General features: G+C 47.5%; 1 protein-coding gene across 1 annotated transcript in view; it reads left to right on the top strand.

Moving 5' to 3' along the window:
• LOC134353936 (uncharacterized) overlaps positions 1–14,469 on the top strand; it is a 431,517-nt gene extending 417,048 nt beyond the window's left edge. Inside the window, exon 7 of the mRNA XM_063062506.1 lies at positions 14,427–14,469. Within this exon, the coding sequence (XP_062918576.1) occupies positions 14,427–14,457 (31 nt within the window). The 3' untranslated portion in view covers positions 14,458–14,469. The remainder of the gene's footprint in view (positions 1–14,426) is intronic.
• Positions 14,470–22,908: the final 8,439 nt, after the last annotated feature.

Raw genomic sequence — 22,908 nt, 5'->3', positions numbered from 1 at the left:
TACATCAAAGTTGCTGGTGAACGCAGCAGGCCAGGCAGCATCTATAGGAAGAGGCGCAGTGGACGCAGATGCTGGTGTGTGTTACCCCAAGTCTATATGAAATATTTTATCGCAGGCAACCTACTCTGCAACAGGTCTTTGAGGAGACGGAGCCCTACAGACTTCATGGGGAAAGGGCTGACGCGGTGCCATTGGACGGGGAGATGGTTAGACCTAGCTACAATGATGGGAGAAGCCATTGCATTGAGGTGACGGGGTGTAGCTTGTAGAGGGGCCGGCAGGTGGCGCTATTGCCTTGAATCTGTTGCCCTGGTCCTCGGAGTTGGAGTTTGCAAGTTCGGGAAGCGCGATTCAAGAAGCTTTGGTAACCACAATGAGAAGCTTGGCTGTCCGCCATTCCGTGTCTGTATGTGAGCAGGGTCCTAACAATAGGTAATCGTGAACTGTCAAAACACATGAAGATATTCCCTAGCAATAACAACCCTCTTGGTACAAAATCCAATCACAAGGTATAGAAACGCCGAAGGAGTGAGGGATGTCAGCTCCGAAGGTTCATCTCTGAGCAGTTGTGTGTCAAGAGTCACAGGGCAGGTTGACGGCTGTGAAATAATTTTACATTTCAAACCCGGGCAGCACTTGGTATGTGTGGCTCAGGTGAGGTCCGGGCTGCCGGGGCTGTTCTGGGAACTGATTCTGTGCATTTCAGGAGATACACGTTGGCTAGTCAGTTAAAATCACCACAAAGTGCAAATAATGGAAAATTTATTTCAGATTCCTGGCATCTGCAGATTACTGATTCTTATTTCAAAGTTCAATTTATGAACAAAGTTCGTACTACCCTGAGAATTATTTTCTTGCAGGCTTTTACAGGAAAACAAATAAATACAATAGAATTTATGAAAAGCTATAAAGATGTAGACTAAAACCGACATCAATTTGAGAAAAGAAGAGAAATAGCAAAAAAGGGTCTTCGAAAGTGAGTCTGTAGGTTGTGGAATCAGTAAGAAATCCCTACAAACAATAGTAGGAATTGAATCCCTATTGCTAGCGCCATAAAGCGTTATTATACAAACTCCTACACCACTGCGCTGCTTGTGACCCAGTGATTCAGAAACAGTTCCTTTGCTTCCACAGTCGAATTTCTGAATGGGCCATGAACTTGGCAACACTGCTTAGGTTTTTATTTTGTTTTGCTCAATTATTTTTGCAGTTTATAGTAATTTTACGTCTTTGCACGGTATTGCTGTCGCTGAACAACAAGTTGCCCAATTTACTTGTCAGTGACAATAGATCCGGCCCTGAACGCCACAGCTTTACAATCCGACAAGAAAATCCGCAACTGCTGAAAATCCGAGCAACACACACAAAATGCTGGAGGAAGTCATCAGGCCAGGCAGCAGAAATGGAGAAGAGTAAACCGTCGACGTTTCGGGCTGAGACCCTTCGTCAGGACCAGAGGGCAGCAGAGATTACACAAGGGGAGAAGTGAGAGAGGGTTTCACTGAACTCCCGTCGAAGGGAAGATTTAAACTTCCTCAGGGTAGGCATCCTTGGAAGAGACTTTGCAGTGTAGTAGTCCAACCACAAACGGGGGAAGATCTGCAGACGCTGGAAATCCGAGCAACACACACACACACACACACACACACACACACACACACACAAACGCTGGAGGAACTCAGCAGGCCAGACAGCATCTACGGAAACGAGTAAACAGTCGAAGTTTCGGGCAGAGGCACTGATATTTTTATTGGGATACAGTGCAGAATAAGCCCTTCGAGCCATGCTGCCTAGCAACCCACAAATTAATCTGAGCCTAATCACGGGACAATTTACAAAGGCTAATTAACCTACCAACCGGTACGCCTTTTGGACTGTGGGAGGAAACCAGGGCACCCGGAGGAAACCCACGCAGTCACGGGGAGAACGTACAAGCCCCTACAGGCGGCGGCGGGAATTGAACCGGAATTGCTGGTACTGTAAAGCGCTGTGCTAACCACTACATTACCATGCTTCCCCATTTGAAGTGCTAACCTATTCACCATTTCCCTACAACTCATACCCTCAAGTCCTGGCAACATCCTCGTAAATTTTCTCTGCACTCTTTCAATTTCATTGATATATTTCCTGTAGATAGGTGACAATACTTCAGATTTAGCCTAACCAATGTCCTTTACAACTTTAACATAACTTTCCAACTCCTGTACTCGGTACTGTGATTTATGAAGGATAATGAGCAAAAAGCTTTTTTATGCCACCCTATCTACATGTGACACCACTTTCAAGGAATTGTGGACCTTTGTTCCTTTGTTCTACCGCACTCCTCAGTGCCCTACCGTTCACTGTGTAATTCCATCCTGGTTTTTCCCACCAAACTGCATCACCTCACACTTGTTCCATTCAGTTCCATCTGCCATGTTCCAACAATGAAAAACTTACTTGCAGCAGCATTACAAGCACAATCTTCACAACAAAAACATAAATCATACAAAATTTAACAGGAAAGAACAAAATTAGAGCAATAAAGCAAAGTCTTTTGTAGCAGACTTTTCATCCAAAGAGAATCAACTGGCCAGAGAGGGTACTGCCTTGGGGCTGATCTCAGCAATGACATCCTGAGCACCTTTGTCACCTTTTTCCCCATTACCTGTGTCTGTCTGTTCCCCAGTACCCATCCCTGTCTTCCCCATTCCATGCCCCCGCTTGCTCCCCATCTCATCCCTATCTGTTCCCACCTACCACCCCATGAACCTCCGCATCCAACTCATCATTCCCCGCAACTTCCTCCATCTGCAATGGGATCCTACCACCAAACACATCTTTACCAAACCCCCACTCTCCACTTTCTGCAGGGTTTGCTCCCTCTGTGATTGCCTTTGCTGTTCGTACCTCCCTCCTGGCACATATCCCTGCCAGTGACAAGAATGCTACTCCTGCCCACTCACTTCCTCCCGTATCTCTGTTCAGGGTCCCTAGCAGATATTCTTGGTGAGCCAACACTTCACTGGCAAATCTGTTGGGGTCACCTATTGTAACTGGTGCTCCTGATGTAGCTTCCTCTATATTTGTGCGACCCGATGTGTATCCTCCAAAAGTGGAATTTCACTGTGGCCAACTATTTTAATTCCCATCCCAATTCCCATACCAACATGTCATCCAAAGCCTCTTCTTTTGTCACAATGGGACTGCTCTTAGAGTGGAGGATCAACACCTCATATTCCCACCAGGTAGTCTCCAACCTCACTGCACGAACATTGATTTCACCTTCCAATAATATTCTATTCCATCCCTCTTCCTCCTTCTTCTATTCCCCACTCTGGCTTCTTATGACTTCTCTTCGACTACCTACCTGTCACCTTCCCCTGGTGGCCCTCGTTCTTCCCTTTCAGCCATGATCTACTCTCCTCTCCTATCAGATTCCTTCCTTTCCAGACCTTTACCTTTCTCACCCACCTGGCTTCACCCATCACCTTCCACCTAGTCCACCTTCCCTTCCCCTCCATCACTGTCTTATTCTGGTTTGTTCCCCTTTTGTTCCCCTTCCGTTCGAGTTCTCAAAAAGAGTCTCAGCCCAAAATGCCGACACTTTATTCATTTCCATAAATGCTGCCTGACCTGCTGAGTTCCTCCAACATTTTGTATTTTGTGGAGCCCTGTCTGTTCTGCATTCCCCATCCTTGTCTGTTCCCCATTCCCCATCCTTGTGGGTTCCACGTTCCCCATCACTGTCTGTTACCCATTCCCTGTCCCTTTCTGTTCCCCATTCCCTGTCCCTGCCTGTTCCCCATTCCCATCCCTGTCTGTTCCCCATTCCTGTCCCTGTCTCTTCCCTATTCCCATCCCTGTCTGTTCCCCATTCCCATCCCTGTCTGTTCCCCATTCCTGTCACTGTCTGTTCCCCATTCCCATCGCTGTCTGTTCCCCATTCCCTGTCCCGTTCTGTTCCCCATTCCCTGTCCCTGCCTGTTCCCCATTCCCATCCCTGTCTGTTCCCCATTCCCATCCCTGTCTGTTCCCCATTCCTGTCCCTGTCTCTTCCCTATTCCCATCCCTGTCTGTTCCCCATTCCTGTCACTGTCTGTTCCCCATTCCCGTCGCTGTCTGTTCCCCATACCCCATCCCTGTCTGTTCCCCAATTCCCTTCATTGTTTGTTTCCCATTCCCATCACTGTCTGTTCCCCATTCCCTGTCCCTTTCTGTTCCCCATTCCCTGTCCCTGTCTGATCCCCATTCCCTGTCCCTGTCTGATCCCCATTTTCCTATCCCTGTCTCTTCCCCATTCCTGTCCCTGTCTGTTTCCCATTCCTGTCCCCGTTTGTTCCCCATTCCTGTCCCTGTCTGATCCCCATTCCACATCCCTGTCTCTTCCATTCCCCATCCTTGTTTGTTTCCTGTTCCCTGTCCCTGTCTTGTCCCCATTCCCATCCTTGTCTGTTCCCCATTCCTGTCCCTGTCTGTTCTCCATTTCCCATTCCCTGTCCCTCCCTGTTCCCCATTCCCTGTCCCAGTCTGTTGCCCATTCCCTGTCCTTGCCTGTTCCCCATTCCTGTCCCTGCCTGTTCTCCATTCCCATCCCTGTCTGTTCCCCATTCCCATCCCTGGCTGTTCCCCATTCCCATCCCTGTCTGTTCCCCATTCCTGTCCCTGTCTGTTCCCCATTCCCATCCCTGTCTGTTCCCCATTCCTGTCCCGGTCTATTCCCCATTTTTCATTCCCTGTCCCTCCCTGTTCCCCATTCCCATCCCTGTCTGTTCCCCATTCCCATCCCTGTCTGTTCCCCATTTCCCATTCCGTCCCTCCCTGCTCCCCATTCCCTGTCCCTGTCTGTTCCCCATTCCCATCCCTGTCTTTTCCCTATTCCCATCCTTGTCTGTTCCCCATTCCTGTCCCTGTCTGTTCCCCATTCCCATCCCAGCCTGTTCCCCATTTTCCATTCCCTCTTCCTCCCTGTTCCCCATTCCCTGTCCCTGCCTGTTCCCCATTCCCATCCCTGTTTGTTCCCCATTCCCGTCTCTGTCTGTTCCCCATTCCCGTCCCGGTCTGTTCCCCATTTTCCATTCCCTGTTCCTCCCTGTTCCCCATTCCCTGTCCCTGCCTGTTTCCCATTCCCATCCCTGTCTGTTCCCCATTCCTGTCCCTGTCTGTTCCCCATTCCCGTCGCTGTCTGTTCCCCATACCCCATCCCTGTCTGTTCCTCAATTCCCTTCTTTGTTTGTTTCCCATTCCCGTCGCTGTCTGTTCCCCATTCCCTTTCCCTGTCTGTTCCCCAATCGCCTTCCTTGTCTGTTTCCCAATTCCCTTCCTTATCTGTTTCCCATTCCCCTTTCCTGTCTGTTTCCCATTACCCATTCCTGTCTGTTCCCCACTCCCCATCCCTGTCCCTTCCCCATTACCCTTCCCTACCTGTTCCTCATTCCCTGTCCCTGTCTCTTCCGAATTCCCATCCCTGTCTGTTCCCCAATCCCCATCCCTGTCTCTTCCCCATTCCCTGTCCCTGTCTCTTCCCCATTCCCTGTCCCTGTCTCTTCCCCATTTCACATCCCTGCTCTATTAATGAAAGTCCACAAGACCTGTTAGCAAGTTTTTATTCTAGCTTGCAGTGGGTTTTCACAAAGTCTGCTGGGATGTAACTGAGTTTGCAGGCACAGTGAGGAAATCAGAAAGAACCTGTTGGTTAGAGCCTGTTATTGATCTGAGCTCTGGAGCTGCAGACTGGCCTTTCTCAATAGACTGTCCAAGTGGTGTAAACTGACCCTCAGTTTCCCTCTGTGAAAGGCTGGATTAGTCAGGCTTGAGCATAAAGGTACAGGAGCAGACAATACCTGTTCTTTGGTTAAATCTCTTTCATCTCTCTTTCTTACAGATCAGAGGGGAGAGAGAAAAATAGCCCCTTTGTGCCGATATCATCAGACCCCCCCCCCTCAGCTTTTAAAGAGCTGAAGTATCATTTCAGAACCCTACCTTCTGAATGTGATCAGTCCTTTGTTGCCGCTGATGGACAGATTGCCATTACGAGCCTGAGGAGTGAAGGAGAACAATCTCAGCAGCTGTTAAACGTGGCGGAATTAAAGCGCCCTGGTCCAGTTCCATTCCCGCGCAGTTATCAGCTCCGAGGACTCTGAATGCAGCTTCAGAAAACAATTTCACCAATATCTTTCACAGTCCAGCCTCTCTGAGGAGAGATGCAACCAGGTGCCGAGACGAAAGGGCTTGTTCAAAGCTGTACAGATGGGCATATGGTAATGCAGTAGTTAAGCTACTGGGCGACTAATCCATGAGTTCAAATCCTACCAAGACAGCCAAGGAACTTAAATTCAGGCAACTGAATTGTAATCTACACTTTAAGTAACTGAATGCTTGATTTTAATTCAGTTACATGAAAGGCCTAAATAGACTGGACAGGGAAAGATGTCCCCTATCGTGTGAGAATCTAGGACCAGAGAACACACCCTCAGAATAGAAGAACATCCCTTAAGAACAGAGATGACTAATTTCTCACAGCCACAGACGGCTGTGGAGGTCAAGTCTTTGGGTATATTTAAAGCTGAGGTTGATAGGTTCTTGATTCGTGGGAGGGTCAAAGGTTAATGGGGAGAAGGCAAAAGAATTGGGGTTGAGAGGGAAAATACGGCAGCCATTATTGAATGGTGGAGAAGACTCAATGGGCCAAATGGTCTCATTCTGCTCTTGTGCCTAATGGTTGAACTTAATCCGCTGAATTGTTATAAAACCCATCCAGCTAACTTCAAGCAAAGAAATCTCCCATCTTACCTGAAATGACCCATCGGTGACCCCAGACCTACAGATGTAGTTGGCTTCTAACTAGGGCAACTCAGGTGATTAAGTGCGAGCAATAAACCCTGGGAGTTACCATAACACCCACATCCTGTGAAGTAATAATTAAAATCAGCCTCACTGTCATGGTCCAGTCCATGAAGTCCGCATTCCTGTTCACGGTCCGGTCCATCGGCCCTTGCTCCAGGTTTTCCGGTCTACCCTGTTTCTGTTCTTGATGAGCTCTAATTGAGGCAGCTGATGCTCGTTGGGGCTGGCTGCATAAATACCTTCAGAGACAAGGGTGTGGCTGCTGGATTGTTCTTGTCCTTACTCCTTGTATCCCTTCCTCTGCCTTCTGTTTTCTCGCCTGAAGCCCTGCCTTGTCTTGCTGGTAACTCTTGCCTCACCTGAAGTTCTGTCTTGCCTTGCATTGCCTGAAGCCTTGCCTTGTCTTGCTGTCTTGTCCTGGAGCCACCCCGTACCTAGCTCCCTTCCTGTCCCTTGCCTCCACCGGGTGAGCTAGGCCGTCTTACCGTTACTTGTGGTTGGTTCTGTCCCTTCCTGTCCCTTGCCTCCGTTGAGTAAGCCAGGCTGTATTGCCGTTACCTACGGTTGGTTCTGTCCCTTCCTGTCCCTTGCCTCCATCGGGAGGAGATCCGCGCCCTGCCCAGGAGTACCGCGCCCTGCCCAGGAGGAGCCTGCCTAGCCTCAAGCCTGAAGACTCCAGTCTCTAGCCTCCTGCCAAGCCTCACCTCAAGTCTCTAGCCTCCTGCCAAGCCTCACCTCAAGTCTCTAGCCTCCTGCCAAGCCACGCCTCAAGTCTCTAGCCTCCTGCCAAGCCACGCCTCGTCTCTAGCCTCTAGCCTCAAGCCTGAAGACTCCAGTCTCCTGCCTCCTGCCAAGCCTCGCCTGCCTCTAGCCTCAAGCCTGAAGACTCCAGTCTCCTGCCTCCTGCCAAGCCTCGCCTGCCTCTAGCCTCAAGCCTGAAGACTCCAGCCTCGTCCTTGCCCAGTTCTGGGGTCCGAGCCAGAGGCAAGACCCAGGTACTGGGTCCTTGTCCAGTCTCTGGCTTGGAGTCCAAGCCCGGGCTCCTAGCTCTCTTGTCCAGCCCTGTTCCGGGTTCCTGGTTTTCATGTCCATGTCCTTGCCCTCACCCTGTATCCTAGTCCTGTCCCTAGTCCTTCAGTGTCTGTGTCTTGCACTTGGGTCCGTTCCCAGCCACCTCCTTATGACACTCACTGGTTGTCCCCATGAAAGGTCGAAGGTGCTGGATATGAGAAAGATGCAGTGGCCATGATGATTCATGGCAGAAGCTAATTCCATCACAACTCTCCAGAAGGGAGTGGGCATGGAAGGTGACATGTGGGGAAAATGGGATTTACTGGGAGGAGCAGATATTTGGCTCCAGCGGCCTAGATTCAGTCCATAGCAGGCACTGTCTGTGTGGATCTTACGTTTGCTCTCCCTGCTCGAGTCCCCACACCACCCCGGGCAATGTCCTCCCACATCCCAGAGATGTGCTGGGTCGGTGGGTTAGTTGCCTCTCGGGGTATTTGATGGGAATGGGGAGAGATTAGAGTGGGCTAGGATAAGAGTGGTGGAAATGGTTGGTTGATAGTCAGTGTGAACGTGCTGGCCCACTTACAGGCAGCAGCACCAATTAAACCTCGATCTTACAACTGGCATTGTAAAAGTATTACGCCAAACCGCGACACCACTGTACTGTCCCACTCAACTCTCTTAGTCAGGTCTCGATGCAGGGAAACTTGAATGGAACCAAGTCACCTTCGACCTAAGGAACTGCCTAAAAAAAGAAGAAAGTTGAGGGGCCAGATACAAAGTGCAATCACCCTTTCACATCAGTATAGTCAATCACCTCTGCACCCTCTGGGAGACAAGAAGTGGAATGGGAATGACAATCAAAATAAAATACTGCAGATGATAGAAATCTGAAATAAAAATAGAAACTTGCTGAAATGCTTGGCTAGTCAGGTGGCATCTGTGAGAATAGAGAATTAACAAATCAGGTCAAAGACCTTGCCTAGAATGGGATTGGTGCAAATGCTCTGAGTTGGCAAAGATCGAGAGAGCCGAGTAGCCACTTTCAGTATCGCTTAACATGACTATATAGGACCCTGGTCAGACCCCATTTGGAGTACTGTGCTCAGTTTTGGTCGCCTCACTACAGGAAGGATGTGGCAACTATAGAAAGGGTGCAGAGGAGATTTACAAGGATGTTGCCTGGATTGGGGAGCATGCCTTATGAAAGCAGGTTGAGTGAACTCGGCCTTTTCTCTTTGGAGTGACGGAGGATGAGAAGAGACCTGACAGAGGTGTATAAGATGATGAGGGGCATTGATCATGTGGATAGTCAGAGGCTTTTTCCCAGGTCTGAAGTGGCTGCCACAAGAGGGCACAGATTTAAGGTGCTTGGGAGTAGGTACAGAGGAGACGTCAGGGATAAGTTTTTTATGCAGAGAGTGGTGAGTGTGTGGAATGGGCTGCCGGCAACGGTGGCAGAGGTGGATATGATAAGGTCTTTTAAGAGACTTTTGGATAGGTCCATGGAGCTTAGAAAAACAGAGGGCTATGGGTAAGCCTAGTAGTTTCAAGGGTAGGGACATGTTCAGCACAACTTCGTGGGCCGAAGGGCCTGTATTGTGCTGCAGGTTTTCTATGTTTCTATGAGCAGACTGGACAGAACCTTAGAAGACAGTGGCACAGCAGTTACCCACGGTCCCTTCAGTTCACCGCCAGCTCAGGAACATCCATCATCTCACTGATTGTGGACTTCAGGAAGGGGAATTCAAGGGAACACACACCAGTCCTCTGAAAGATCAGCAGTGGAAAGGATGAGCAGTTTTAAATTCCTGGTGCCATCATCTCTGAAGATCAATCCTGGGCCCAGCTTATTGATGCAGTTACGAAGAAGGCACGATCGCGGCTATGCTTCATTACGTACTTGATGAAAATTAGTTTGTCACCAATGACACTCGCAAATTGCTAAAGATGTACCATGGAGAGCATTCTGACTGGTTGAATCACCGTCTGTTGTGGAGTGGCCTCTTCACAGGATGGGAAAGAGCTGCAGGAAGTTATAAACTCCGCCAGCTCCATCACGGGCACTAGCCTCCCCAGCATCGAGGACACCTTCAAAAGGCAATGCCTCAAAAAATCTGGCATCCATCATTAAGGACCCCCTTCACTCGGGATATACCCTCTTCTCATCATCAGGTGTGGCTCATTGTAGAACTGTGCAGCTATAAAATGTAAGTAATGGACGCCGCCCGTAGGCGTGTGATCTTAATGCTCATATCTACACAGGGTATGCTAAACTGTGTGTACACTTTTCGGTAGGAGAGGAGATACAGGAGCCTGAGGACACACACTCAACATTTCAGGAACAGCTTCTTCCCCTCTGCCATCAGATTTCTGAATGGAGAATGGACACTACCTCACCACCACCCTCTGTTTTTCACACTACTTATTTAATTTATTCTTACTGTAACTTATTGTTTTTATTATTATATATCGCAATGTACTCTTGCAGCAAAACACCATATTTCATGTGCCTGTGATATGAAACTTGATTTTGAATCTGATCCAAAGGCTCCCTCAGGACCATTTGGAGCTGGTTCTCGTGCTCGGGCCTTGGGTGAGCAACGTGAGCCGATGACCCACAGTCCCAAAGGTAGCTGCTACACCTCGCCTTCAGTCACTGACATTATATTTTATCTACCAGCCACAGGCGAAGGCTCTGTCTGTGGGAATTAACTTCTTGACCACACCTTGCTGTGGGCTCCTCAAGGCTTTGCACTGACTGGAGCCTGCACACAAGAGCACCTGATTCTCACAGGCGGGTAAACTTTCAGTCACGTTGGTGTATGTGAGCCCTGGGCCTGAGAAAGGCCAACAATGGGGCTTCCATTAGGAAGAGTGCTCATGTTGCATCGCAGGGTAACACTATCTTCCACCATCCTGAACAACAAGATGAAGATAATGTTGCTCTAAAAAGAGAGACCTTTTTTAGTTGAAAATACTCAATGGATTTCTGAAAGATGTGCTCAAAAGAAACAAAGAGGAAAGCCATATTGAAAGAGTTTTGGAGTCCCAAGGTTAGTGCTGAGAATTGAAGTCTGCCTTGCTGCTCTGAGGGTTGTCTGCCCAGGAAAGACACTAGGTTATAGAACATAGAACATTACTGCACAGTACAGACCCTTCAGCCCATAATGTTGTGTGAACCTTATAACCTACTCTAAGATCAATCGAACTTCTTTCCTCCATAACCTTCCAATTTCTGATCATTCTCATGCCTATTTCAGGCAGATGGGGACTGTCAGCCATGGTTGGCAGCTAACTTAGGAGAAGAAAAGTTCTGATCTCAAACCTCTGCTGCCTTGCAGCCACACCCACTCATGGGGAAGGCCACGGGAGTAAAGCCCAAGGAAAAATCCAGAGCTGCAGTCCCTCAGGTAGTCCTACATTGAGTTCGGCGTTGATTGACAACTCCTGTGATGCCGCTATGCCGAACTCTGTCAGTCTCTGCCGTGCCTTTGGAGTCCTCAGCTGCGTGGAGAGGGGGCAGTATCATGCTGCCCTGCCTTGCATACAACAACCTCTTAGTCAATGTCAGCAAGGGCAAGGAGCTGAGAAAGAAATCAGAGGTCAACGAGCCAGTCCTCATTGGAGGATCAGAGATGGAGAGGGGAGAGTGAATTGACTGGCTGCATCACAACCTGGTATGGAAGCACCAATGCCCTTGAACAGAAAATATTCCAAGAAGTACAGGATAGGACCCAGTCCATCACAGGTAAAGCTCTCCCCAAACATTGAGCACATCTATATGGTGCGTTGTCACAGGAAAGCAGATCCATCATCAGAGAGCCCCCACCACCCAGGTCATCAAAGTTCAAAGTCAAATTTATGATCAGAGTACATACATGTCACCATATACAACCCTGAGATTCTTTTTTTCTGTGGGTATACTCAGCAGATCTGTAGAACAGTAACCGTAAACAGGATCTGTACACTGTAAACATTAGGAACTGTAAACTGTAAACAAACTGTGTAAATGAAGATAACAAATAAATGGCAATAAATAACCAGCATTAAATAACAAGATAAAAGAGTCCTTAAGTGAGTGTAGTTATCCCCTTTTTGTTCAAGAGCCTGATGGTTGAGGGGTAGCAACTGTTCTCGAACCTGGTAGTGCAAGTCCTGAGGCTCTTGTACCTTCTACCTGATGGTAGCAGTGAGAAAAGAGCATGGCCTGGTTGGTGAGGATCTTTGATAATGGATGCTGCTTTTCTATGGCAACGTTTCATATAGATGTGCTCAATGGTTGGGACAGCTTTACCCATGATGTACTGGGCCAAATGTAGGATTTTCCGCTCAAAGGCATTGGTGCTTCTATACTAGGCCGTAATGCAGCCAGACCATGCTCTCTTCTCACTGCTGCCATCAGGACGAATGTACGAGAGCCTCAGGACTCACAGCACTAAGTTCAGGAACAGTTATTAACCCTCAACCATCAGTCTCATGAACCAGTGGGGATAACTCCATTCAACTTCACTTGCCCCATCATTGAAATGTTCCCACAACCAATGGACTCACTTTCAAGGATTCTTCATCTCATGTAATCAATATTTATTGCTTATTTATTTATTTCATTATTTCTTTTTGTATTTGCCGTTTGTCGTCTTTTGCACACTGGTTGAATGCCCAAGTTGGTGCATTGATTCTATTAAGGTTATTATTTTATTATGGATTAATTGATTATGCCCCCAAGAAAATCAATCTCAGTTTTGCATATGGTGACATATATGTAGCCTGATAATTAATTTACTTTGAACTTTGAAGTAACTTGCATACTGACTACGTGGATAGATAGGACACAACTCCACGGTTAATCTTGACCATTGGAGGCCTCACATAAGCTGATCTAAGAGTTTCTTAAATGCCCCTAATATATCTACCTCTATCACCACCCCTGGCAGTGTCTTCCATACATCCTCCAGAGGTCGGTCATGGCTAGAGTTAACTCCTGCCTCAGCAAACACCTGGATCCACTGCAAGGTGCCTATTGCCGCAATAGTTCTATGGCAGACACAACCTCAATAGCTCTTCACACAGCCATAGATCACCTGGACAATACAAATACCTATGTCAGGATGCTGTTCATTGGCTATAGCTCAGCGTTTAACACCCTCATTCCTACAGTCCTGATTGAAAAGCTTTAGAACCTGGGCCTCTGTACCCCTCTCTGCAACAGGATCCTCAACTTTCTAACTAAACGACCACAATCTTAGCCCATTGCTCTACTCTCTCTACACCCATGACTATGTGGCTAAGCACAGCTCCAATGCCATCTATAAATTTTCTGATGATACAACAATTGCTGGCAGAATCGCAGGTGGAGACAAGAGGCGTACAGGAGCAAGATATACCAGCAACAACCTTGCACTCAACGTCAGTAAGACCAAAGAGCTGATTGTGGACTTCAGAAAGGCAGGACGTGGGAACCAGTCCTCATAGAGGGAATTGAATTGGAGAAAGTAAGCTATTTCAAGTTCCTGGGTGCTAAGATCTCTGAGAATCTCACCTAGCCTCAACAAAACAGCAGCAATACTCCATTATAAGATTGAGGAGATTTGGTTTGTAACCTAAAACACTCAAAAAAATTCTATAGATGTACTGTGGAGAGAACTCTGACAGGCTGCATCACTGCCTTGTATGGGCAGGGGGTTGGGGGGAGAGGCTACTGCGCAGGACCAAAAGAAACTACAGAAAGTCGTAAAATTAATCAGCTCCATCTTGGGTACCGGTCTCCATAGTATCCAGGAAATCTTTCAAGGAGCAGTGCCTCAGAAAGACATTGTCCATTATTAAGGATCCCTAACAGCCAGGACATGCCCTCTTCTCATTGTTACCCTCAGGAAAGAGGTGCAGAAGGCTGAAGGCACACACTCAGCGAGTCAGGAACAGCTTTGTCCCCTCTGCTATCTGATTCCTAAATGGACATTAAACCCATGAACACTACCTCACTTTATTAATATATATTACTTCTGTTTTTAATTTAACTTATATAAATATACTTAACTGGGCTTGTACTCGTTGGAATTTAGAAGATTGAGGGGGGATCTGATTGAAACGTATAAGATCCTAAAGGGATTGGACAGGCTAGATGCAGGAAGATTGTTCCCGATGTTGGGGAGGTCTAGAACGAGGGGTCACAGTTTGAGGATAGAGGGGAAGCCTTTTAGGACCGAGGTTAGGAAAAACTTCTTCACACAGAGAGTGGTGAATCTGTGGAATTCTCTGCCACAGCAAACTGTTGAGGCCAGTTCATTAGCTATGTTTAAAAGGAAGTTAGATATGGCCCTTGTGGCTACAGGGGTCAGGGGGTATGGAGGGAAGGCTGGGTTCTGAGTTGGATGATCAGCCATGATCATAATAAATGGCGGTGCAGGCTCGAAGGGCCGAATGGCCTACTCCTGCACCTATTTTCTATGTTTCTATGTTTCTATGTTAATGTAATTGATTTACTTTTTTTTATATTTATCATATATTGCATTGTACCGCTGCTGCTAAGTTAACAAATTTCATGATGTATGCCGGTGATATTAAACCTGATTCTGATTCTGTTTCAGGGAGGATTTGAAAGCCCCAGAGGTTTGCTGAGATGGTTTTAGGTCTGAGGGGTGGCAGCTTCAGGGTCAGTCTGGAGAAACTGAGGCTGTTCCCCTTCAAGGACAGATCAGAGACGATCCGATGGAAGTGGACAAGCTCGTGAGTGGCTGAGAAAGAGGAGATCGATGAAAGCTAGTCAAAAGAGTGTGAGTGTGAGAGAGAGAGAGATTCAAGGACTAAGGGATAAACATTTGAAATATAAGGCAAAATATACATTTGGGGGGGGGTGGGGTGGTGGGTGGGATAGATGTGAAGAAAAACATCTTCTGCAGTGTGTTGAGAACCCGGAAGGAGAGTGGAAACAGACTCACTCTGGGCCTTGAAGAAGAAACTGCAGAGAAAATCAAAAACAGAGTGCCTTGCAGAGAAAGAGCAGGGGAAATGGGACCTATGGGGATGCCCTGATTGCCCTAACGGGAGTCCAGATATCATTGTGAGGCTGAATACTCCTCTGCTGTGTCAAATGATTCCAAGTTTTGAACTGTCAGTGAACTGTGTGCAAAGTGTTGATGAAGTGTTGGCGAACTGGCGGTGAACTGTTGGTGAGATGTTGGTGGACTGTCATTAAAGTGTTGGTGGTGTTGATGAAGTGTCAGTGGACTGTCAGTGCAAGTGTTGTACAAATCTCACAAACTTCACGCAAGGCATCAACTCCTCGCTGGTTGGTTGGACTGGGGTCGGGGCTTAGTCTGCAGGCAAAGGATCCAGAATGCTCAGGTGGGCCTCGCCAGTCATCTGGCAGCCACTTCCCAGCAGGAAACTGAGCAAAGACCAGAGGCTGACAACAATGTGCCTCTCTGGCCAGCAGGCAATCAATGCCAAGAGCAATGGGTTTGACTGACAATGAGGGAACGGCTTTCCTCATTACATGGTTGGCTCCTCATTACTCCAGACTACCACAAGGCCCACCTAAGCTTCAGTAAACATCCCAACATGCCAGATCGGTCAGTCAAAAGCGGCCCAAGGTCATGGGACCTGCGTGGGTTTACAAAGCCTGCACCCTACCCAAGGCGCTGATGGCTAGCCAGCCCCCATCCTGAACTCCATGTCTCCCCACCAGATCTTTTCCTTTGCAAGGGAGTGGGTGTTCACATTTGATAACTTTTGGTGGGTGGAAGCAGGGATGGGGCTTGTGCTGATCAGATGATGTGAGGCCATTTTTTTTCATGCACTAGGAATCACAATGAAATTACAGAAACGTGTGGTCCAAAGTCCGGGCCATTCAGCAGATGAGTGCAACTTCAATGCTAGATCCTGAACTCTCCTCCCAGTGTTATCACACTGCTGGTCAGATGGTTGAAATATCCATGCCTGTAGGAGGCATGAAGACCCAAGAGTTGGCGAGCCCAGCGTTTGACCATGCACTTCGGAGCCCCCTCGTCAGCTAGTCCAGGGGTCGACACCAATGATCGAAGCCCAAGGGTCGATCGGATGTCCAGAAGTCAAAGCTGATCGTGGAGGCCTGGGGGATGGAAACTGGGGGTCATGGGATTGGAGGGCTCTCCGTGTGTGTGTGGATGAGTGGCTGGGAGGGGGAAAAGGGGCTTGTTTTGCTGCTGTTGTTTTGCTTCTTGTTGTGTTGTTTGTTGTCCTGCCGGGCACTGTGGGCATGCTATTTTGGTGCTGGAATATGTGGCAACGCTTTCGGGCTGCCCCCAGCACACTGTTAGACAATGTTGATTGTTCATACAAATGATGCATTTCACCGTGTGATAAATAAATTCGAATCTGAATCTGAAAATCTGCAGTTGCAGGCCTGGGGAGCTGCCAGTTTGCAAGTAGCAGCTCGTACCCATCACCCTCCAAGCAGGCAAGGACTGCCTGAAGTTGCAGAGAGAGTTTGATCTTCCAAGACCCGCAGGAGTGACAGGAACATGCTTCCTATCTGTACCAGCATGTCTCCCTCCATGCAAAAATAATTGTAAACCTCTGTGCAAGCAGATTTCTGCTGTAAGCTCAGGGTGCATTTACAGACAGTCCGGTGGAAAGTGCGATGGAGAATGCTGGAAACACTCGGCAGATCAGGCAGCATCTATGGAAGGAGAAACGGTGCTAAAGCTTCAGGTTGAAGACACTCCGAGAAAGGCAAGTGTAGTCTGAGTGAGCAATAGGCTCATCCGGTCCTCTCCATTGTCTTTGGTTGTAGACTTTGTCCATAAAACAGAGAAGCAAATTAGGCCATTTGGCCCATCGAGTCTGTTCTGCCATTCGAACATGGCTGATTTATTAGCTTTTTTCAATTCCACTCTCATGCCTTTTCCCCATAACCTTTGATGCCCCCCTTAGTAATGAAGAACCCATCCGAATTGGAAAGGTTGGGTACGGGTTGAATCGAGGCAGCGTGTTCTGGGCCCCAGAGCATGTCGAAGCAGCAGGGCCAGGCCCGAGAACAGGGAATGACACGAGGTTTTGCAGATTTAAATGCCAGGCCAGATGGAAAAGGTCAGGGTGTCGGGGCCAGAGGCAAGGGATGGACCAGAGTTCAGCTCACTGCTCACAGGGTTTACTCGTCTCTGCACCGAACTGAGGCTGTGGGCAACATCTCCTGACTCCTGGATTGGCTGCAGTGGTGACTGGTTTCGTAGCTGTGGACTCACTTTAGTGAATTTCAGTTCTGTATGTTTGCTTACGTGATTTGTTTCTTTTCTGCACATTGGGTATTTGATGGTCTTTTTATTAAAGGGTTCTATTGGATTTCTTTGGTTTGTGGCTGCCTGTAAGGAGACAAATCTCAAGGCTATATACAGTATACAAACTTTGATAATTAGTATACTTTTGAACTTTGAACCTCCATTTTAAATATATTCTAAGACTTCTCCTCCACAGCCGTCCATGGCAATGCATTCCACAGATTCACCACTCTCTGGCTAAAGAAAATCCTTCTCATCTCTGTTCTAAAGGGACGTTTGTCTATTTGGAGGCTGTACCCTCCAGTCCTCAGCTCTCCCGCTATTGGAAACATCCTCTCCATATCCTCTCTATCTAGGCCTTTTAATATTCGGTAGGTTTCAGTGAGATTCCCTCATTTTTCTAAACTCCAGCACTCCTGAGTACACTGGAGAAGGTCAGACCCATAGTGACATTAGCATCAGGATTAAACACAACTCCCTCCACTTCCCCCAGAAATTCGAAGTATTGAAAGTACATTTATTATCATAGATCGTATAAATGATACAATCTTGAGATTTGTCTGCTTACAGTTAAGTCACAAAGCCTGGAACCTGAAAGACCCCATTATTAAAAAATGCCAACCCCCAATGTGCAGAGAAAGAGGAAAAAAAAGACAAATCATGCAAACAATAGAAGCTAGCAACAACAACACGTTCTGAACCAAACCGAGTCCTTAGATCCAAATACCCAGAGCGGCCAGGTGTAGGCCCAAAGCCTCAGTATTCAGTTCATCATATTAGTGGGGCAAATCACTGCAAAGCTCGCAAACACAAATCACAGCAGCCGCGGACAGTCTCACAGCCTCAGCATCATGGAGAGTCTATCCGGGCCACTAGTCTATCCGGGCCGCTGTTTAAATTGTCTGAACAGCACCTCACATTAGGACTTGGGCCTAGATTTTGCTGCTGAAGAAGCTGTTCTCAACCTCTCCACATTGGCTTGGCACCCAGAGTGATCCGACCTCACCCGACTCTTTATACGCCACCCTTCCAGTCTATACGGGCCTGTGTTTAGCTTGTCCGAACAGCAGATTGTACCTCGCAATTGGACCTGAATTTCACTGCTGAAGAAGCCGTACTCAACCTCTCCAAATCAGCTCAGCACTTAGCGCAATCTTGCCTCACATGCACGCCAGCTGGATGGGCATCCGAGCTCCTCTGTCCCATCTTCTCCCCTCTGAATGCTGTTATCTGTGTTGTTGGAATGGAGCTGCCATTTATTGAAACTACAGAACACAGTAGTGCTGACAGCTTAAGTTAAACTTTGCTGTACTCATGACGTTGCCCACTCAGCTCTAATTAATCTTCACGACCACCACTGGAACTCAGGCACTGGCCAACAAGCTGGTGATTTCCTTTGTTTCTTATTTCTTTCTACAATCAACTCAGAGTCAGTTTTGATTGGTGCACGTTACCTGCAAATGCTGGCGATCTGAGATACTTTACTGACTAATAAGTCTTCTTCAATGATCATCATCTCATCATGGTGGACAGGCTTCTGAGTTCCTGAGATCCCAAGAGTGATGCCATCTGGAGCTTAGCCATCTGGTTCTTGGCTCCTGGTAGAGTCACCCATGATGGTAAGGTCAAGGGGGATGTTTCAGCCAACCGAAACCGCAACAGTGGAGCTGGCAGAAGATGATGACTCGTCACAATGGCAGTGAAGACAATGAAGGCTGCAGTGAAGAGTCTCTGGTCATCTTGCACTCCATGCCACTGGACCCTGACCCAGATCTATCAAGGACCATGTGGTGTCTGCCCATGTGTCAGCCTCCCCACGTTAAACAAAGTAATGCACAGGCTTCTCCATTGAGGGAATCCACCCTAACATCCCAGTTATGTGGATCCAGGATCAACCTCACCAGCCATCTGGGGACCCACCAATAGAAAATCCTTTGGAGCACATCTTATTTGATTTGAGTGAGTGCACTCCTGCTGCTGGCCAAGTGTTATCAGTGAACAGCAGGGGAGGGATGGAGCCTGCCTGGCAGTGAATATTACTGGGATGCAGCATCAGCTCGGAGACCTGACACAGCAGAAGATTAAACAGTTCGGAAACATGAGGAGATCTGCAGATGCTGGATATCCAAAGCGACACACACAAACTGCTGGAGGAACTCAGCAGGCCAGGTAGCGTCTACAGAAAAGAGCCAACAGCCGTTTCCAATCGCCAGCAAAGCGAGAAGCCCCTCTGATCCCACTGTCTGCTTCACGCGCTAACCTGAGGTGGAATTAACTGCTTCCATTCATGACCGATTTGGCAGAGTTCACAAGGTTAGATTGCTTTGACCTTTACAATTGTGAGCTATTATTGTGATAATAATATTTTTGTTGGCAGCCACTTTCAGCTCATTAGGGGCTAAATAGGATTCTCAAGCTTTTTAAACAGAACATATCTAATACATGATGTCACTGGAGTGTATTGTTTAAATCAGAGATACTGTATAACTGTTTTTATTTATTTATTGAAATACAGGGTGGAATGGGCCCTTCTGGCCCTTCAAGCCACACCACCCAGCAACATACCCCATTTAACCCTAGCCTAATCACAGGACAACTTACAATGACCAATTAACCTAGCAACCACAGTCTTTGGACTGTGTAAAGAAACTGGAGCACCCATGGAAAACCCATGCATTCCATGGGGAGGATGTACAGAATCTTTACAGAGGGCGTTGGAACTAAACTCTAAACTCTGACACCCCGACCTGAAATAGCTTCGCGCTAACCGCCACACCACTGTGGCACCCAATTTGATACTTTATCTTGCACAGGCGAGCTCCCGCAAGCAACAATGGGATAGTGACCAAATAGTGTCATGGAGTCATACAGCAGGGAAAGAGGCCATTTTTGCCCAACTTGTCCATGCTGACTGTGTTGCCCTGTAAGATAGTCTCATCTCCCCGCACTTGGCCCATTTCCTCTAAAACTTTCCTATCCACACACTGATCTAGATGACCTAATGTGTCCAATATTTCTGGCAGCTCATTCCAAGTACATGCCACACTTTGCATGAGGAAGCTGCCCGGGAAATTTCTTAGCTATGTTATTAGGAAGGTGGAACTTAGATTAGATTAGATTATGAGGGCCCGCAGTCCTCCTTTATTGTCATTTAATAATGCATGCATTTAGAAATGATACAATGTTCCTCCAGAATGATATCACAGAAACACAAGACAAACCAAGACTAAAAAAACTGACAAAAACCACATAATTATAACATATAGTTACAACATTGCAAAGCAATACTGTAATTTGATAAAGAACAGACCATGGGCACGGTAAAAAAAGTCTCAAATTCTCTCCTAAGTCCCATCATCTCACGCAGACGGTAGAAGGAAGAAAAACTCTCCCTGCCATGAACCTCCAGCACCGCAAACTTGCCGATGCAGCACCCTGGAAGCACCTGACCACAGCCGACTCTTGAGTCCGTCCGAAAACTTCGAGCCTCCGACCAGCCCTCTGACACAAAACACCGAGCACCATCTCTGTCAAGCACTTCGACCCCGGCCCCGGCAACAGGCAATTGGCAAAGCTGAGGACTCGGGGCCTTCCCCTCTGGAGATTCTCAATTGCACAGTAGCAGCGGCAGCGAAGCGGGCATTTCAGAAGTTACTCCAGATGTTCCTCCATGCTTCTCACATCTGTCTCCATCAAATCAGGATTGTGCACGGTACCTACTTAACAAATACGTATCATTTTGGAGCAGCCACGCCACCATCTTCCCCTCCCCTACTTCAACACCTTTACATCAGTTTGGGGCAGACTTTGAAGGAAGTTGTCAAATACACAATAAAAATATGAAGATCTCATTCATTTCTATAAACATTCACAGCAAACACTGACTTAAAAACATGGAGGCGTAGTGAACTTCTTGATGGCAAGACCCCAGTCAGTCCAAGTTGGCAGCAGTAACTCATTGAACACTGGTGCTCTCCCATGCTGTGCGTTCAGCCTGATGCTATGCACGCTGCAGACTCACGACTGCGCTGCCAAACCCAGTTCAAACCACATCAAGTTCGCTGATGAAACAACAGTGGTTGACCTCATCAACAACAACGTTGAGTCGGCATACAGAGAGGAGGTAGAGAGGCTTGTCAACTTGAGTCTCAACGTGGACAAGACAAAAGAGATGATTGTGGACCGAAGGAAGGCCCAGGGCGACCACTCTCCATTGCATGTCAATGGCTCTGCCATGGACAGAGTGAAGAGCACAAAGTTCCTTGGACAATCTAACCTGGACACACAACACCTCCTCATTTGTCAAGAAGGCACAGCAGTGTCTATACTTCCTGAGGAGATTGAGGAATGAAGGCTCCCTGTCCCCATTCTAACAACGTTTTCAGGAGCACCAGGAGGCTGCAATGCACCAGACCACAGGACCCTACAGATGATAGTAAAAACCGCCGAGATGATCATCAAGGTCTCCCTCCCTCCTATTTGTGACATTTACTGGGAGCATTGTATACAAAGAGCCCAAAGCATTGTTGGGGATCCCTACCACTTATCCCACAATCTCCTTGGCCCACTACTGTCAGGAAAGAGGTACAGAACATCAGGACTAGGACTGCCGGACTGGATAACAGCTCCTTCCCTCAGGCTGTGAGTCTAATGAATACCCGGCCACCACTGAGGTCTCATTACTAGGACAGCGAGCTGTTTGCTGTTTACAGTGCAGTTTACTGTTTATTAGTCCCATTCTCATTCTGATATGCCACGTCCCATTCCCATTCTGATATGTCTATCCATGGCCTCCTCTACTGTAAAGATGAAGCCACATTCAGCAGTTGGAGGAACAACACCCGTCTGGGTAGCCTCCAACCTGATGGCATGAACATTGACTTCTCAAACTTCCGCTAATGCCCCACCCATTATTTATTTATTTATTTATTTATATACACACTTCCTTTTTCTCTCTCTCCTTTTTCTCCCTCTGTCCCTCTCACTATAACTCCTTGCCCATCCTCTGGGCTTCCCCCCTCCCCCTTTCTTTCTCCCGAGGCCTCCTGTCCCATGATCCTCTCATATCCCTTTTGCCAATTACCTATCTATCTCTTGGCTCCATCCCTCCCCCTCCTGTCTTCTCCTATCATTTCGGATCTCCCCCTCCCCCTCCCCCTCCCACTTTCAAATCTCTTACTAGCTCTTCCTTCAGTTAGTCCTAACGAAGGGTCTCGGCCCGAAATGTCCACTGTACCTCTTCCTAGAGTTGCTGCCTGGCCTGCTGCGTTCACCAGCAACTTTGATGTGTGTTGCTTGAAATTCCAGCATCTGCAGAATTCCTGTTGTTTACTGTTTATTGTCTACTGTTTACCTGTGCTGCTTTCTACATGCGCTTGGAATTATATTTTATTAATTTACCTGAGGTAATATTTTGTTTTCTGTGCTGTGTGGGATATATGTTGTTTGGGTGCACCGTGGCCTGCATAAATGTTGTTTTGTGTGGTTACATACATGTACAGTCAGATTACACTGAACTTGGACTTGAACTTTGAGGAGGGCAGTAATAGATATCTCAGAGATCGAGACTGGCTGGAGGAATGGGCATGTAGTGGCAAATGAAATTTAAAGTTGAGAAATGACATTTTGGAAGGACGAATTGGAATACAGAGGCACTATAAACCAGAGGATGCTATTCTAAAAGGAGAGAGATGGTTAGTTTTTTGTAAGTATCAGGAGAGGTTAAGAAAGTGATTAAACAGCATATGGGACCCAGGCTACATAAATAGAGGCATTCAAAACAAGAGGAAGTTATAATAAAGGATGTACTTTT

Source organism: Mobula hypostoma, chromosome 11 (genome assembly GCF_963921235.1).
Source record: "Mobula hypostoma chromosome 11, sMobHyp1.1, whole genome shotgun sequence".
Lineage (NCBI taxonomy): Eukaryota > Metazoa > Chordata > Chondrichthyes > Myliobatiformes > Myliobatidae > Mobula > Mobula hypostoma.
The sequence above is the reverse complement of the archived record's forward strand: the minus strand, read 5'-3'. Positions and strand labels throughout refer to the sequence as shown.